This window comes from Dermacentor variabilis, chromosome 8 (assembly GCF_050947875.1).
Source record: "Dermacentor variabilis isolate Ectoservices chromosome 8, ASM5094787v1, whole genome shotgun sequence".
Classification (NCBI taxonomy): domain Eukaryota; kingdom Metazoa; phylum Arthropoda; class Arachnida; order Ixodida; family Ixodidae; genus Dermacentor; species Dermacentor variabilis.
In genome coordinates, this window is record NC_134575.1 from 103,885,299 (window position 1) to 103,899,471 (window position 14,173).

The 14,173-nt window shown below is 43.6% G+C and overlaps 1 protein-coding gene across 1 annotated transcript; it reads right to left on the reverse strand.

Moving 5' to 3' along the window:
- Positions 1-666: 666 nt before the first annotated feature.
- Positions 667-12,814, reverse strand: LOC142591513 (cytochrome P450 1A3-like). Its single transcript, XM_075703835.1, has 6 exons — positions 12,641-12,814; positions 12,396-12,575; positions 11,921-12,014; positions 4,616-4,771; positions 2,875-3,083; positions 667-749 (listed from the first exon to the last, which is right to left on the reverse strand). The coding sequence occupies exons 1-6, from the start codon at positions 12,801-12,803 to the stop codon at positions 667-669; spliced, it is 885 nt and encodes a 294-aa protein (XP_075559950.1). The 5' UTR covers positions 12,804-12,814.
- Positions 12,815-14,173: the final 1,359 nt, after the last annotated feature.

Below are 14,173 nucleotides of genomic sequence, written 5' to 3' on the forward strand. Positions count from 1 at the left end.
CGCAAACCTTTTACACTTGTGTAAACGTGCGCACGCGTTGAGCATTATCTTAATATTACAACGTGTAAAGAAGCTTAGCAAGCAGTCGAGCAGCAGCCAAGAGATGCCTTTATCCTCAGCAACGCTCTTACGAACAAAAATATCTCTCATTGTGGCTTTATTTCACAAAATGTCAAACCCTATGAACGCGAAAGCTATGCGGCATGTGAGAATGCGTGCGCAAAAGTTGTGACGTGCGGGCTGGTGTCCGTCGGATGAAGAAAGAGAAAGCTGCTGTGCCGTGCCATTATAGTCATAATGGAAGGCGCTGTGGAAGGTCTCGGCCATAGGAAGTCGCTGTTCTGAGTTTGAAGAACCTGGTCAGGCTGTGACGTTCTGAGTGTAGTTCGAAAATTCTGTATTGCAATTATGTGAAATTAAATCAAAATTCTTCCAATGTTTTTAAAAATTCGAGTTAAGTTGAAAACATGACTAATGCGCATGCGGACGACAAGCAACTTCGTCTCCTTAATTTGAGCGCCCGCAGTATTATGAATAAAACGGAGCCCCTTGAAATTTTGTTGTTGCAGTACGATCCTCACATTACCGTAATAACTGAGACATGAACGAGTGAATGGTGACGACATTTTCCCGCCTTCGTATACGGCTTTTCGTAAGGACAGGCAATCAAGGGGAGGTGGTGTGGCCGTTCTGATCCAACACAAATTTGACGCTGTCTTGCTGGAGGACGCACCGGAACTTGCATGTTTCTGCATTAAAGTAACTTTGTGGGACCACCCATTCATCTTATACGCATTATATAGATCGCCTGACTCAATTCTTGAATACTTACAAAAATTAAAAGTACCTATGTCTCAATACTAGGACAACAAAGTTCTTTTGATTGGCGATATTAATCTATCTGGAGTAGACTGGGAACCTTTTGATACTTTTTCAGCCAATACCAGTTATGCAAATGCTGTGTTTGACATAATGCTCACACATAATGATACAATTAGATCATGAAACAACAAACCCAACAATATACCCAACATATTTCTACGTCGCTTTGCCGAATCTGTTGTCTAAATAGTTATTATTTTTTGTGTCTCTCTGCTAGCGGATTTGGCAGATGACTGGAAGTGAGCCTGAGTGGCGCCTTTATTCAAGAAAGGTGACAGTTTGTTACTACAAAATTATCGCCCGATCTCCTTAACATCTTCGTGTTGTAAACTTATAGAACATATAATAGCTCATAAATTACGCGAATTCTTAGAAGAAAACTCAGTTGTATCAAATCATCACCGTGGATTTCGAAAAGGATTTTTTACTACAACACAATTGTTTACTATCGTTCACACCTTTGCAGCTTGTCTATACACGAACACTCAAATTGATATAATATTCCTATATTACAGCAAAGCATTCGATACAGTTCCACACGATAAACTAATTACTAACCTTCGGTTGACTGGCATACCAGAATTTTTCATTTCCTGAATTTCAGCCTATCTAAACAATAACAACCGACAAGTTCAGGTGGGAGAACAACACTCTGGCTGCCTTCCGGTAACTTCTGGCGTTCTGCAGGGGAGCGTACTTTGCCCTCTACTATTTTTGCTATATAATAATGATATTGTCAATGTGTAGCACACCAGTTCAGGTTCGTCTATTTGGCGATGATTGTGTTTTGTTTAGCGGAGTTACGTGCCTTACTGACCAATGTGATCTAAACTCTTAGGCAATGTGTTGAAATGGTGTGATCATTGGCGAATGCTCCTTAATGCAACTAACTGTGTCTATCTCCCCATAACGCACAAGAAAGTCCACTTAGGCTACACTTACAGTTTGGCTGCAACAACTTTACTAAAAGTAGCCTGCTATAAATATTTAGGCTTAACATTAACGAGTGACTTATGATGGAACTTGCACATAAATACCATCTGCTCTGCCGCTTTCCGGAAACTATGCCTTCTGCGCTACAAACTCAAGACTGATCCACCTAGTGTTAAACTACTCTCTTACTTTTTATTAATGAGGCCAAAACTTGAGCATGCTTCCATAGTTAGGGACTCTCACACAAAAATTAACATTAAACAAGTAGAAAGAATTCAAAGAAATGCAGTAGCATTTATTTACAGTAAATTTAAGGGTACTGACTGCCCCACTGCATTACTAACCGCAAACGGCATTGAACAATTACAAACTCGAAGAAAAGACGGCTAAAGTTTCTTTCAAAACTAAATAATCATATGCTAGCCCTAGACACTGCAAAATGCGTATCCCCCTTGATAAGCAGACCCACTCGACGCCACTACCCTCATTCTCTAACACCAATTTTCCCAAGGACTGACGCTTTTCAGTACTCGTTTTTTTCACAAACAATAGCTGACTGGAATAAGCTAACTGAAGCACACCTCCAGCCTGAGTGAGCTGTATACCATTTGTGTGAATAATATTGTTATTTCATGTATCAACTATAGCTGTATTGTAATCAGCTTAAAAATTTCTTAATCATCCATAATATGACCAAAAAATTTGTGTGAGAAACGTGTTACACACTTGTTTCCTCTTCTTCTGCCGTGTATATAATCTATTGCATTTTGCTCACCCTGCTTGGACTTCTTGTCCGCAGTATTGTATAAATAAATAAATAAATAAATAAATAAATAAAACTTCCCGCGTTCACCCAGGACCGGCTGCCGAAGACAACAACGACAGCCTGCCAAATAGGAAATAACTTTCTTCGGAATGTTGCGCATTCGACAAAATACGAAGTTAGTGTAAACTACATAGGACCATGGCTACCTAATGATTAGCGACAGTCTCATATCAGTCGTAACAAAACAATTATTCGCATGTCAGTGACAAAGAAAACGTGACGACTTAACATACCTGTTTTGTACGACTCCTCGGCCTTAGCGAACAGTCGGTGAACAATCTGTCGGTACTCAGTGTACAGGGCCTCGATCTTCTTCTGCCTCTTGCGGTACAGCAGCCCCAGAATGGGCGCAATGTCGCTCGGCAGGCCGTCTGGGGAAGCTGCGTAGTACTCGTGGTCTATCTCTTCCAGCCGAAGAATGTCCCTTTCGTCTCCATTCAGGCTGCACGATACAGTCAATTTCTTTGGTCTCCAAAAGCGGTGAAGTGTAGTTCAGCACTGAGCTACATGACATGCTACAGTAGCGTACGTGATGGCTATGCATGAACGCACTCAAATGGCGCTAACTTGCAACCGCAATTTTATTTCTATTGTATTCAGGTGATTTTTCTGTCATCCTCGCAGCAAATGACCGAACCCAGGCGCGCGTCTCTTGACACCTGTCTATTTATTCTACACTATGCTAGTTACCGGAGTAACCTTAGGAAAATGGCATTGTAGAATTTTAGGCTGTGGCTAAATTTTTCGCTCTACGGCTACAGTTGTTGCACGTCCAAGCGATAATAACAAATTTCCTCCACTCATTACACCTCCTACTCGAAATTTATCAGACTGGGCATCTGATGGCGTGATCACTCGGACTCATACTCACCACAGCTCTACCCAGCCGAGCTCACTCGGACTCGCTTGCCCGAGAAACCTCAGGCAGCTCCCCTTGGCTTGGCTCTCACTCGCTCAGGCTTAACTTCTAGCGAATTGGAACATTTGAGGTCCTTTATACGAGATTAATCTATAACACGAGTAGAGAGATCACAAATCCAAAAAGATTTACAAAAATGCATGCGCAATAGTCATAAATATACATAAGATATCCTTACTTCCAGCGCATTACAAGGTCATGTAGGGAACGAACAAGTATTATGCGTGATCTTAGCATTGCTGGAAATATTGCGCTAACGCATAAAATGTGCGTGATGGATCTTTAGGGATTATGAACATTCTTATTTGTGTGTTTGTGCATGTTTGCTCCACGTACGGTTTTGGCAGCTGAGAACACAACTTGATAGTTTCTTTCTGGCACTGAGCAGCATGAAGGGTTGCCTCGTAAACAAAAGAACACGCTGCTAAAAATGTGCACAAAGAAAACTCCACATCCCAGTTCTTAACTACGGTCCACAATATCATCGCAAGTGGTCCCTATTTCGGTTCGCGAGTTGCCTGACGTCGCGCTAAACACTGACGATTACGCAAATCCTGCGTGGTCGACAGAAATAAAAACAGCTTTCTCTATGAACTAAGTGCAGAAACGCATATCCAGCAGTGACAGTGCTGACATCTATATTTGCTGTAAATCGCATCGAACGTGAGCACCAAACACGGAGAAAGGAAAATGACTGGAAAAGAGCGCCAAGCGACCGTCTTGCAGGCAATTTATAAAAAAAAAAAACTAAGGAAAATACTATTGGAAAATAGGCCTTCACGGTGTGACGCGCAAGCGGTAATTTCTACCCGCTGAGATCGTGTATGGCATAGAGCAGCCAGGAGAGCGCGTGACCAGATAGCCTATAATAGCTTCAGCGTACCAAACAATGTCTTTACAAGGTGAGGCAAACTTGGAGAGCCTATAGGGCCTACTACCCAAAAGTCATCGCGCAGATAGGCCCCGAGAGCAATGCCTACTGCCCAAAAGTAATCGTGCAGATAGGCCTCGGAGAGCAACGCTATACCCATAGCAGCAAAAAGTAACTCTCTTACCTTGCGCCATAGATCGATGCTCCTGTAAGCTTGTAAAGCATGGAGAAAAACAACTTCCTCGAGTCGACAACTTGGGGCTCCAATGTCAAGGTGTCCACGCAGGCGTCAACGATGTCGACGCATAGTCTTTCCACGGCTTTTGTGACCGCGTATTTCCTGGAATTTGTTACAATACTAGAAGTCACAACCACTTCACTAGGCTTTCTGCGCGATGAAAGACACGAGCTGCAATTCAGCCATTGTATTAACCTCCTGAGACCCGGGATGCATTTGGGTGCACAGATTTTTACCAAACTTTCAGAATAAATCAGGATGGTTATGAAGGTGAAAAGTGTTAAATGTTTTTTCAATAGCCGTGATAATTTCAGCTCAGCGCGATGTCCAATATATTGGACACTGGGATGCTACCCGGTCTTTCTTTACCCAGGGCGCACGTAATGACATACCGCGGATATTACGCAAAACTCATGTGCAAAAATATTTTAACAACTCAAAAGGCAAAGTATTCAATAAAGTACATAAGAAGAGCATTCCTCTGCTCAAAAAAAAATTTCGCTCTTGTGTTCACTTCCCGTGGGCAATTTCAAAACACCTGTTTGTCCTTGGTGATGCAGAAGAAGAGCCGACATTTGGTGCGAAAGAACTTCGTTTTCATGTCGCAGCCCTGTAGTCTGCAACGGGCAGTGTTTGCAGTGTCTGCCAGTATTGAGTAGTGGGTAGTGCTCTTTTCTTGCGGTTCTCGAGGAGACAGCCGAGCCTGCTTTGATGGCGGATGCCACTCGGCTTCGTTCTCACTCTCCGTTTCATCCTGCTTCTTCCCTTAAGCCACGAGAGTCTCAGCAACAGATTGGTGGAACTGCATATATTTGAGTATTTATTTCCGCTGTTTCTTTACGGAGCGTATGTCCCGCGTGTTCTGCACCCAGGAGTTGTTGAGGGCAATGTCGAAGAGGTGAAAGATGGCTCTGATTGTCCACTTGTTCACGCCTGCTTTTATCCTGTAGTAACTTATCATTCGGTCTGCCTTGTCAACAACGCCCATGTTGATCTTGTACATGCGAACAATATCTGGTAGAGGGATATTGATATTTTTTTGCCTTACGAGACCATCTGCGACAGTAGGTGTCTTGCGGATCGAAGCCATGGATTGAAAAAAGAAACGTTATTGGATTAATCCATAAGACACGCGAGGCCGGTCCCCCGAAGAAAAGAAGAGACGCAATTTCGTCCGTAAGCCGCTAAACGCCATCAGTACTCGCCTACTGTTCATAACAAGGCCATTGAAAAAGTGCGGTCAAAATAACCGGGTTGAGTCCTAGCGTCCAACGTAATGGACACGCGAAATCAAAGGAAGAGTAAAAAAAGGTAAGCGCGCGAATAGTTAAAATTTTGTATTCTGCGCGTACGCTGTTGTATCAACTTTAATAGAAAATCAAAGATATGCCCTAAAAGCAGGTAGAAATACGAGAAATAGTGCTTACTTCCCCGGCAGCTGCCGTAAAACGCCGCGCCGCTTAATGCCGCCATTGTGGAACTGTTTCGGCGAAAATTTGAACGATGTATTTTCATCAATGCTGCATAGATGGCGCAAGCAGGTGTCCAATAAGTTGTACAGTGTGGTTTTATGAGGATGAAAGCCTTGTCACAGGAGTACTGTCTCATATCTGAATGTCCAATATATTGGACAAATCCCCATAGCGGGCTCTCAGGAGGTTAAGTAGCGCCATAAAACGAAGTATTGCTTAGGTAATTCAGCAGATGCCATATAGATATTTTGGTGGACGCTTAAAGGGACTGACAACTGTCCAGAATATGTTGCGAGACGATGATGCAAATGAATTGACCATATTATATAGTGACAAAATCGAGCACGCTGTTGGTGGTTTACGTAGGAATTATAATTTTAAATTGGTAAAGAAAATCTTAAAGAGCAATAAGTGGGGAGGCCTGGCGGTGCAATATCGCTACTTCGAATGTAATATATTATGTACTGTACGACAGTCGACGGTCATTAGGTACAGCACAATTATTGCTTAAAATTGTAGTTGGTATATTATTAGACACTCTCGCATTATTCTACGCTTCGGAAATCAAAATCGCACGCGGGGCCACGGCAGCACGCTGAACTCTGTATCGCGTGTAACGGCGTCGTTCAGTTCCGTTTAGAATGGTTAAATACCAAAGCAATTGGACAGAAAACCACGAGAACAAGTAGCAATTATCATAGATATACTTTAACGATTCCGAAAACATGAATTGCACGAACATCGACTTGATAAACATAATCATACTTTGCCAAAGCTACGGCGACATTTGTCCGTTGCCACCCACTAATGCGAGCGCATAATCGCTATCGCGCTCACCTTTCATCGTATTGAGCAAACTTCGTGCGAACGACTACATCCTCACTGTAGATCGAAAAAATTCCAATAAAGAATGTTCCACGACGTTTCCCGCATTAGCACTTCATGATCAGACACTCTGAACGGTAAGTTTTCCATTGTACTAAAGAAAAGGCTACCATGAATATTGGTTGTCAGTCCGTTTAAGCTTCGCCTTTAAAAGTGAAACGCGATAGCACTCATATATCCGTGACTGCTTCTCGCACTTCCCGGCAACTGGAGCTTATGTAACCGTAATGTTTGCGGGGAAACGCAGGCGACCAACGCTATGCACGAAAGCGAGCTTTGTGATAGAAATACGGGCTCTTGCTTGGGCCGCGATACGGCGGATGTGAGCGCCATCGGGAACTGTTGCAAGGAAGCGGGCACACTGCTTTATGGCCTCTGAGATGTGCGAAAGGGGTTTGCATTTTAGTTTCCGCGTAACAGAATTAAGTTTTCTCGTATATTGAAACTACAATCAGACGCTGTCGTGTCTGTAGGGTGTGCGTAAGTTGTACTTTACGATTTTTCTTACATACTTTACCCTGAGAAATTCAATCACTTCAGTAACTTTCTTGCGCTACATGGAGGGCCTGTGTGGATGGGTATGCTTGGTTCGAAATAAATTTTTGCCGAAACGATGGTCTACGCTGTACGCTGGACGCCATGTTCTCTACGTCACGAGGCCCTTAATGCTGGCGCGTTAATATGTTCCGCCCATAAGTGGGAGGGTCACATGGAACGCTTCAGAAGGAGGCGTGTGTGCATGCGTGTGTGTGTGTTTATGGGCAGCTGAGGGGGAGGGGGTACTGAAGAAGGGTGAGACGCATGCCTTAGCGTAATCGCGTTGTTAGGCTTCTGCGTATGGTAATCGTATTTTAATAGAGATTCGTCTTGCCTACGATGTTAGTGTGTAGCAAACAATGAATATTTTTCCTTAGATGATACTACTCGACAGAAGCATTTATCCACACTACCGCAGGCAGCGTTGGACGCTGCGCAAGGAGGACAGTCATCAGACTATACATTTTTATGCGATATTATCATCGTCAACAGCAGCAGCCCATTTTATGCCCACTGCAGGACAAAGGCCTTTTCCTGCGAACTCCAATTGCACCTGTCCTGCGCCAACCGATTCCTAGTAGCACCCGCAAATTTCCTCATTTCATCGCACCACCTAGTCTTCTGCCACCCTCTACTGCACTTCTTAACTTGGTACTCATTCTGTCACCCTAATGGTCCAACGATTATTCAATCTGCGCATTACGTGAACTGCCAAGCGCGATTTAATTTTTTCGCTTAAAGTCTATTCGAATATCGTCTTGTCCATTTGCTCTCTGATCCAAACCGCTCTCTTTCTGTCTCTTAAAGTTACGCCGAGCATTCTTCGTTCCATTGCTCTTTCCCTGGCCCTTAACTTGTTCTCAAGCTTCTTCGTCAGCCTCCAAGTCTCTTCCCCATATGTCAGCACCGGTAAAATGCACTGATTGTATGCTTTCCTTTTCAACGATAACCATAACCTCTCTGTCACGAGATCATAATGTCTGCCGTATGCCATCCAACCCAGTTGTATTCCTCTGTGAAATTACCTAGGTAAACATACTCTTCACAGACTCAAGAGGCTGGCTTGCGATCTTGAACTCACGCTCCCTTGTCTGGTTAGTTATCATCTGTCTTCTGCATATTAATCTTCATCCCCACTCGGGCACCCTCCCTGTTAAAGTCCTCAGTCATTTGTTGTAACTCGTCCGCAGTGTTGCTCAATAGAACAATGACATCGGCAAACAGAAGCTTGCTGAGGTATTTGCCGGTGATACTTAATTTTAAACCTTCCCAGTTTAATAGCTTGAATACTTCAACCAAGCGAGCAATGACTAGCATTGGAGAGATTTTGTCTTATTGTCTCATCGCTTTCTTTACAGGGGTCTTCCTACTTTTCCTATGTATAATTAAGGGGACTGCGGAATCTTCAGATATTTTCCAGTGTATTTACGTAAGCGGTCTGTACTTCTTGATCCCTCAAAATAAAAGTGTATAACAGCTGTGCCTTACCACTACTCACCTACGGGGCAGAAACCTCGAGGCTTACTAAAAGGGTTCTACCTAAATTGAGGACGACACAACGAGCTATGGAAAGAAGAATGATGGGTGTAACGTTAAGGGAGACAGGAAGAGAGCAGATTGAGTGAGGGAACAAACGTGAGTTAATGCCATCTCAGTTAAAATCAAGATCACGAAATGTGCATGGGCAGGGCATGTAATGCGCAGGGAAGACAACCGGTGGTCATTAAGGGTTACGGACTGGATTTCAAGCAAATGGAAGCGTAGCAGGGGGCGGCAGAAAGTTAGGTAGTCGTATAAGATAAAGAAGTTTGCAGGGACAACATGGCCACAATTAGCACATGACCGGGGTAGTTGGAGAAATATGGCAAAAACCTTTGCCCTGCAGTGGGCGTAGCCAGGCTGATGTTAATGATGATGGCTCCTTGATTACGCAATGCCTCTATCATCGCAGGTATTTCTACTCAATAAAATAATTTTTCGTAATCTATGGAAGCCATTTAGAGAGACTCTGGAGATTTCTCGATAACCTGTATAATGACATGGACGTGACCCATTGTAATGTATCCCTTCGTGAATCCAGCCTGTTCTGACTAAAGGCTGACTAAAGTCCAGTGTTGCCCTTATTCTAATGGATATTATTTTGTGAATATATTATAATACTGTGAGTTAGCTAATGGGCCTGTAATTTTTCAGTTTTTTAACGCCTCCCTTTTTGAGTATTTTATAATGTTTGCATTTTTCCAGTTTTTTGGGACCCTTGAAGTTGTTAGACAAGTCCCGCCAGTTTTCTTAGCATTATGTCTCCTCGATATTTGATTAAATCATTCAATGGGGGCGAAATGCAAGAACACCCTTGTACTTAGATTTAGCTGCACGTTAAAGAACCCCACGTGGTCGAAATTTGCAGAGTCCACTACGGCATGCCTCCACATCCCACTACGGCGTGCCTCATAATCAGAAAGGGGTTTTGGGACCTAAAACACGATAATTTATTTTTTTATTAAATCGTTTGTTATTTCATCCTCTCCTGCCGCTTTCCCCCGTTTCATGGCTTGCAAGGCCCTTCGGACCTCATCTCTAGTTATAGGATGAGTTTCTGTATACTGTTCATAATTGTTTCGAATAGAATACTCCTTAGTCTTCTCGGTACTTTACAGGTCAGTATAGAATTCGGCCACTGCTTTTATTATACCTTCCAGATTGTTGATGATATTACGCTGCTCATCTTTCCGTGCATACATGTTGGTTTGTCCTATGCCAGATTTCCTTCTCACTGATTTCAGCCTGTATTAATTTTTTTCTGGCTTCTTCAGTTTTTCTCGCGTTATAATTTCTAATATCACCTAGTTTCGCTTTGTTGATCAGTTATGAGAGTTCTGCTAATTTTATCTTATCTCTTGAGTTGGAGACTTTCATTCTTTGGCGTTTCTTTATTGGGTCGTTTGTTACTTGGGAGAGTTTGCCTACTGGTTGCCTTGCTGCATTACCTCCCACTTCAATTGCTGCTTCTGAAGCCAGCCTCGTTACGGTTTCATTCATTACGTCTATGTCATCATCATCAGCTCGCTCTTCTAAGGCTACATATTTGTTTGCAAGTACTAGCCTAAATTTGTCTGCTTTTACCCTTACTGCCTCTAAGTTGTCCTGTTTTTTCTTGACCAATTTTACTGTTTCTCTGTTCAAATTGAGGTGAATCCTAGACCTCACTAACCTACGATCACTGCACTCTACACCACCTATCACTTCTACATCCTGCGCTATGCTGGGATCGGTGGAATGTATGAAATCAATTTAATTTCTTGTTTCAGCATTAGGGATTTTCCAGGTCCACTTTCTGCTGCCACGTTTCGGGAAAAAGCTGTTCAATTCTCTCAGCTCATTACTTTCTGCAAAGTCTACCAGCATCTCTCCTCTAGCATTTCTAGAATCTACGCCGTAGTTTCCAATTGCCTGTTCACCCGCCTGGTTTCTCCCACTTTTGCATTGAAGTCATCCATTACTACTGCATAACGAGTTTGAACTTTTATCATCGCTAATTCAACACCTTCACAAAACTGATCTACTTCATCATCGTCGCGACTGGATGTTGGAACATAGTCTTGTACTACATTTAATCCAAACGTCTTATTAAGTTTGAGTAAGGCTACTGCTAGCCTCTCGTTAATGCTATAGAATTCTTCAATGTTGCCTGATATGTCCTTGTGGATTAGGAATCATACCCCGTGTTGCTTCTTATCAGGGACGCCTCTATACCAGAGGACATGACCATTATTTAGCAAGGTGTAAGCCTCACCAGTTCTTCTAATATATCTAAGGCCGATAATATCCCATACAATTTCTGATAGTTCCACAAAGAGTCCTGCTAAGCTAGCCTTACTCGAGAGGGTTTGGGTATTAAACGTATCAAGGGTCTGTTTCCATTGGCGGCTTGTCCGGACCCAGAGATTCTTAGCACCCTCTGCTGCGTTACAGGTCTCACCTTCGCCTTGGTCAGGTGCTCCGCAGCTGCTGGGGACTGAGGGCCATTGGTTAATTGTAGATATCGTCTGGGAGGTTGTGGCCGAATACTGCACCAGGGAGGCCAATTCCTGTTCTGGTGAGGGAGTGTCTTTGTTCAAGCTCAATGGGCCTTCATAATTTGGTCGTAATGCACTATCATGCGAAGTTATTACCTTGCCTCTTAGAAAACTTTTTTCATGGTGGGCCACTTTCTTAGTTCCCTAAAAAAATATGGTGTTTACGTTTAATTTACTTGCAGGAATAAAACATTTATTTATTGCTTTCGTAGATTCGCTGACCCTATTAACTGTGGGGCAATAGTAGATAAATGTTAGGTCGATGTATGCAGTTCACTTACCGCACGGCCATGGATGCAACTTTTCGAAGTGCCTTCCAGTACGACGTGTAATCCTCGAACATAATATCATGATTTCCTTGGTTTTGTATGTCACCTGAAATAGCATGCAAAGGCTAGCTAAGGAAATACAAAAATATGCAATTAAGCGGGCTGTTTATTGTGTTCAATACCACATATGTTATACTGCACAGAAGAAAAGCGCGATGCAAATTTTTGAAATTTGAGTGGACCATCAGCAGAAACTCACATCATAAAATCCAGATGCCGGTTAGTTATATTTATTGAATTCGTGCATTCAGTGCCGCAGGTTACGCCAACGTGCACAAAATATAAGAGCAGAATGTCTTTATAGATTCATTGCGATTGAAAAAAAGAACTGTATTGGAGTTAGGTTAACAACAAAAAGAAATGGAAAGGAAAGGCGGGCTATACGTTGACGAAGTTTCCAACAGCGAGTAAGGCAACGTGTACCCACGCATTTTTGTTGGAATACGTCCCGAAAACACGTGCTTCCGCTTGAGGAATGCTTCCTGAATGACATCGTAGCTATTGAGAATCACCATCGGCTTGTGCGAAACCCACAGGGTGAAGACGTCGCCATACGTCTTGGACCACTCGATCGCCTGGCCGTGCAAGTTCTCTACCTTCCGCAGAGCTGGAATAAACGAGAAACGAAACGCTCAATGGCAACGGGCTTTCCTACGGCCACAATCTACTCACCGAGCAGGTTCCCGAATACGGGGACAGGGAACGGTCCTCTTGGGTACCTGGACACCCTATCGTAGAAATGGGTCACGAAGCACGTGAAGGCAAGGACCAGCGCAATGGTAATCCACCGCCAGTCACGTAGAACGGAGGCGAATGCTACGAGGGGGTCGTCCATGGTCCTACCCCAGGCCGCTGGTCGGGAATGGCGATGTGCGGAAAGCATTGTACCATGCGTATGTGCATGACGACAGGTGGTACTTGCTCTGACCTCCCGAAATAATACTGCACAAATGTTATCGCTGTCCAAGCCTGCGTGTTGCACAAGAGCCCGCACAAATCGCCAATATGCAGTGCTGCGTGACAACTGGGTGATGTGTGCGTCCAGCTCCAAACTAGACGTTACCGAAATGCACCGAGTTCAGTCTCCACTGACCATGAGGAAAGCTTTCTTTTCCTGCGCCATACAGTGGCGGCGAAGCTGAGGACGATGTACTTAAGCGATGGTGAAAATGTTGTAAGCGAAATCCCAAACAGACGCAGCAGACCTAGTTTTGAGCTTTTCGCTGTTGTCGTGCGTCGAAATTCGGCAGTCACAATGAGCTGCCTCATATTTCGATGGGTTTCACGGGGTGAGGTTCTGGTAACGGCAGCGCTTCACAGGGAATACCATATGCACACCTAACACCGAGGCACTATAATTCACACTTCTGCAGAGGTTGGATGCTTTTAGAACGTAACCACAACTTCGGTTGCAAGCGGTATGGTCAGTCACGGTAGAAGCATAAGCGATTTCCTCAACTCCAGTTACTTTATATCTTGAATGCAAAAAAGAAATGACATGGCCCACTCTTCTACCTTAACAGCACTTACAGTTGATTGAATTGATGGAACTGGGTAAAGAATAACAGATACTATGAGAAACACCGTAGAGGAGAGCTCCGGATTAATTTTTACCATTCGGTCTTTCACGTTCATTCAATGCACTGCACTCGAGTACATTCGCTTCAGCTTCCATCGAAACTAACACCTCTGCCGGGAGTCGAACACGTCACCATGTGCTCAGCTGCAGAACGCTATAGCTATGGATCCATCCTTGCGGATGGCAGGAATTGGAGAGCTTTATTTATTTTTTCTGCGATTCTCCCGTCTGCCTAACTGCGTCCACCGTGAAGTATGACGAGCTCACCGAAGTTGATTGCCCTGCTCCGATATATGGATGTGCGCTAAAAAAAAGAATCCTTCTGGCTAAAACTTATTTAGTTATAGCCATCTTGCCTTGCCACCTCGAGGAAATCATTGAATGACAATGGTTTAGACAATGGCTCACACGTATGAGGCGTTCTACAAAACCGACAACTAGTAGCATACTAGTCACAGAAGCGCACAAGGAGACGCAGTACGCAGTGTTCAGCACTTGCAAACACACTTCGCTTTTGTTTATCCGAAGCAGAAATTATTCCGAAGTAAGCCTTAATGAAGCTTGGCCTTGATAACCTTGATGTAGCCTAAATCCTAGTAAGACTAAGCCTCACTTACGCGTTTGTG

Bases quoted from the DNA above. Each gene is read 5' to 3' on its own strand.
- LOC142591513 (XM_075703835.1), bottom strand. From the start codon at position 12,803: ATGGACGACCCCCTCGTAGCATTCGCCTCCGTTCTACGTGACTGGCGG. The intron at 3,084-4,615 runs GTAAGAGAGTTA...TGTATCGTGCAG, and splicing joins GCATCGATCTATGGCGCAAG to CCTGAATGGAGACGAAAGGG. The intron at 750-2,874 runs GTATGTTAAGTC...ACTTTAATGCAG, and splicing joins CGAGGAGTCGTACAAAACAG to AAACATGCAAGTTCCGGTGC.